This window comes from Lactuca sativa, chromosome 4 (genome assembly GCF_002870075.4).
Source record: "Lactuca sativa cultivar Salinas chromosome 4, Lsat_Salinas_v11, whole genome shotgun sequence".
NCBI classification, from domain to species: Eukaryota; Viridiplantae; Streptophyta; class Magnoliopsida; order Asterales; family Asteraceae; genus Lactuca; species Lactuca sativa.
This window is the reverse complement of record NC_056626.2, coordinates 169,350,433-169,354,588: the sequence shown is the minus strand read 5'-3', so window position 1 is coordinate 169,354,588 and position 4,156 is coordinate 169,350,433. Positions and strand designations below refer to the sequence as shown.

At 32.9% G+C, this 4,156-nt stretch overlaps 1 protein-coding gene across 1 annotated transcript; it reads left to right on the top strand.

Annotated features, from left to right (window-relative positions):
* Positions 1–1,486: 1,486 nt before the first annotated feature.
* LOC128133545 (protein FAR-RED IMPAIRED RESPONSE 1-like) lies at positions 1,487–3,432 on the top strand. The gene is made up of 6 exons (XM_052771027.1): positions 1,487–1,527; positions 1,666–1,924; positions 2,041–2,278; positions 2,545–2,609; positions 2,732–3,347; positions 3,413–3,432. Exons 1-6 carry the CDS (start codon positions 1,487–1,489, stop codon positions 3,430–3,432), a joined length of 1,239 nt encoding a protein of 412 aa, XP_052626987.1.
* Positions 3,433–4,156: the final 724 nt, after the last annotated feature.

The window sequence follows — 4,156 nt, the reverse complement described above, 5'->3', positions numbered from 1 at the left end:
CTTCTACTCGTCGAGTTGGGCCGCCAACTCGACGAGTTCTTCTCTCATATGAAAGACACATGAAAACTCATCCGACTCGCCGATTTGATGAACAACTCGTCGAGTCCACCTTCATCTGATGAACAAGTTCCGTCCTCGACTCGCCAAGTTGATGAACAACTCACCGAGTTCTAAGAAGATTTCCTTGGACTCGCCGAGTCCGCTCATGCACTCGCCGAGTCCTATGAACTTCCAGAACAATGGCTTAGTCCAGAACGTTGGGTCACCCCTTGGGACCCCCTTAAAACCTTTCCACACTCAACTGGGTCCTTATGACCCTCAACTGATATGGGTCGAAACCCTTGACTCGCCGAGTCCAAGAACGGACTCGCCGAGTTGGTCACAACCACTCACTGAATCTTCGATTTCTGATGTACAACCCTTGATCAAAATGTAGATCTAAGCTTCTACAATCGATCTAGCACGTAAAGTTACAACCTTTACGTGATTGCATGGGACTTTAAGCTCAAAAGGTCCTAAAACAAGCTCTCACAATGCATGGGGCCTTCCTTGAGTGCAAAAGCCACTCCTTTCTGCCTTGAAACCCCTTTAAGGACCTAGATCTGAAACATCAACCTCAAACCATGCTTGCAATGATGGTTGGTGACCAAAATGGCTTAGAAAAGCCCTAAAACTCCACAAAATGGGATCTATCAAAAGAGCAAGCAAGGTATAGAGTTTATACCGTCTGAAGTCTGCAAATGGTGCTCAAAACCGAATCCTTATAGCCTCCTCTTGATCCTTCAAGCTTTTCCTTCCTTCCTTGGATCACAAAAGCACCAAAATCACTCCAAATGCCTTAGATTGCTTCAATAACGGCTAGGGTTTGCTATGGGGGTCTTCTGGGAGAAAATGGGACTAAGGAGGCCGAGTTAAGGTGTTTAAATAGGGTGCAAACCCTCGGATTAAGGTTTTTTCCCAAACAGGGTCTACTCGCCGAGTCCACAAGTTAAACTCCGTGCCTCATCCCGCTTCTACTCGGCGAGTTGGTCCTTCAACTCGCCGAGTCCAAGGCCAAATGCAAAATATTTAAAGATTTAATAAAAAGAACACGTATCAAGAACCAGGTGCTACAGAAACTCTAGATTATAAAGTTTTTCAGTTTGATGAACTTCACAACCATCCACTTGAGAAGAGAAGCGATTTAAAAAAAGCGAGACAAATGTCATATTCAGAAAAAGAGTTTATTGTGCGTGCTTCCACATCAAAAATAGGTCCAACTATGACTCATAAGTTGAGGGAAAGTTTAAGGGGTGGGTATGAGTTTGTAAAGCCAAAAGTAGCTGACTATAAAAATTTAAGGAGAGATATCAACAGGGTTATTGGTTATAAAGTTGCCCAGATGATAGTTAACACAATGAATGACCGCTGAGCTCACTATCCAAATTACTCATTTGAGTTTAATTGTCAAGATGATTTTTTGGACTGTATGTTTTGGGCTGATGAAATGGAGAAGGCAAATTATGCTGAATTTGGTGATGTTATCTCGTTTGATGCGACTTTCTGAACAAACAGGTAAGTTATTTTATCTACTTTTGTTTATAGCTTATTCATATATGAATATTTTTATATTCACTTATTAATACATCAAAAATTGACTTTAATGAACATTTTTTTGTGTGTTAGGTATCGAATGGTTTTTGTTTTGTTTACTACTATTGACCATCATAAAAAATCGGTTACTATTGGATCTGGGTTGCTAAGAAATGAAAGCATTGAGTCTTACTCTTGGTTGCTTAAAGCATTTCTTAAAACTCATGGGAAAGAACCAACACTTGTTTTAACCGATCAGGATGTTGCAATAAAACAAGCTGTTGAGAATGTGTTTCGTAATTCAAAGCACCGATTATGTATGTGGCATATAGTGAAAAACTTGAAAAAAAAGGTATTATTTTAATATATTTCAAATATATTACTTATTAGTATATTCATTTATGAATATTGATTGTTATTTTACTTATTATTATTTATTCATTTATGAATATTTTTGTTTTAATACAGATATCAAATGATTTATTTACTAACACAGACTTTACAAAAAGGTTTTCAAAGCTTGTTTGGGACATTAATATGAAACCTGATGTTTTTGAGGTGAAGTGGGGTTTGCTTATGAAGGAATTCAATCTTGAAGACACAAGATGGTTTAAATACATGTTTACAATACGTGATTCATGGATACCTGGATATTTTAGTGATATTCCAATGTGTGGTTTGATAAAGACTACATCGAGGTCAGAGAGTATGAATTCATTCTTTAATACATACTCAGAAAGTGGAAACTTACTTTTGAGTTTCATGATGAATTACGACACTGCCATTCAAAAGCAAAGGAATACTCAATGAGATCTTGATAAGGCATCAAAGAAAGCATCATATAAAATGCAAACACCTCGAGAAATAGAACTGCAAGCATCAAAGGTTTATACAAGTACATTATTTTTTGAGGTGCAAAAAGAAATATATAAAGCATATTTTTCTGTACATACTCATATGTTGGTATTGAAGATGGTTGGGAAGTTTACATTGTGCAACACAACAACAGTGAAAGTGATTTTAAAAATGAATTTAAGGTAATTTTACTAGTTTTTCATGAAAAATGTAAGAATATTCATATATGAATATATGAATATATGGGTGTTGATATGAGTATTCTTATATGAAGGTAAATGTGTAAATTTTGTTTTTGTATCAGGTTGAAATAAAAGTTGAAGAGAAAGAAATAAATTGCAGTTGTGAACATTTTAAGCGTATGGGTGTTTTATGCAGACATGCTTTTACAAGAATGATGAGATGTGGTGTTAAAGAAATTCTTGGAAGGTACATTTTGAAGAGATGGAGAAAGGATGTGATATCAAGAAATTATCGTTTTAGTTCTGTTCAATCCGATTCAGTTGATTGTGAGAATGTAAAGCTAGTCAATGATTCATATTATAGTTTTGAATCATGTTTGGATATTGTAAGAGATGACAAAAAGAGATTGGCTTTGTTTGCTGAGAAGCAACAAATATTGTTGAAGGAATTTGAGAGTGATTATATTTCTCCTGGATTGAAAAGCAAGACAGATGGTGAAGTTGTATGCAAGCTTTTGGGTGTTACTATTCCTATTCCAGAAGAGATTAATATTCATGTTCCTGAAGTTCAAAGCAATAAAGGTTCTGGAGTCAAGAAAAGAATTCCAAGTGCAGGTGAAGTAGCATATGAAAATTGTAGAAAAGAACATAGAATGTGTTCAGGATGTGGAAAACGAGTTCTACACAATTTACGTACTTGTCCAGAAAGAGTTGGAGCTGCTAAATCAACAAAAGACAGTTAGGGAATTTTTAGTTTTTTTTTTTTAATGTTTTTTGGTTTTATTCATTATGAATATATGCAGATAAAAACAAGAAACAATAATATTCATGTATGAATAATACACATTTATATTGATATGGTAAATTGATATGTTGATATTTGTTTTTAAATTACTATAAAATAAGTTATATTGATATTGTAAATTATTCGTAAATGAATACAAATATGTGAAATTTGTTATACTAATAAATAAGTATATTTATATCTGAACTTTTTTATGTTAATATCTGAACTTTGTTATACTAACATATTAATTTGAACTTATTCATAAATGAATATATCATATTCGTATTCATTTATGAATAAATAAAAATAAAGTTTGAAAATATTTGAATATAAAAAAATAACATAAATAAGCAAACTTGTTTCTAGTAATAAGTTAGTTATATTCATATATGAAATTTGTTATATTCATATATGAACTTTGTTATGCTGACATATTACTCCTAATTTAATCATAAATGAATATATCATATTCGTATTCATTTATGAATAAACATAAATAAACTTTGAAAATATTTAAATATAAAAAACTGACAGAAATAATCGAAGTTGTTTCTATTACATAATCATTCAACACAAGATAATAAAAGATGTTCATAAGCATTTCACAAAATATTAAAACGATGTTCAACAACATTTAACAAACTATTTAAAACTTGTTTCACAGAATCATCTTACATGTACTTCAAATCCATTCATCTTCAACATAAACTATTCTATAACATCACACTTCAACATTCTTTCATCTTCACAAGCAATCATC

Coding starts and splice junctions, on each gene's coding strand:
- LOC128133545 (XM_052771027.1), top strand. CDS start 1,487: ATGGAGAAGGCAAATTATGCTGAATTTGGTGATGTTATCTC. Junction 1,528..1,665: donor GAATTTGGTGATGTTATCTC/GTTTGATGCGAC, acceptor TTTGTGTGTTAG/GTATCGAATGGTTTTTGTTT. Junction 3,348..3,412: donor TGCTAAATCAACAAAAGACA/GTTAGGGAATTT, acceptor GAATATATGCAG/ATAAAAACAAGAAACAATAA.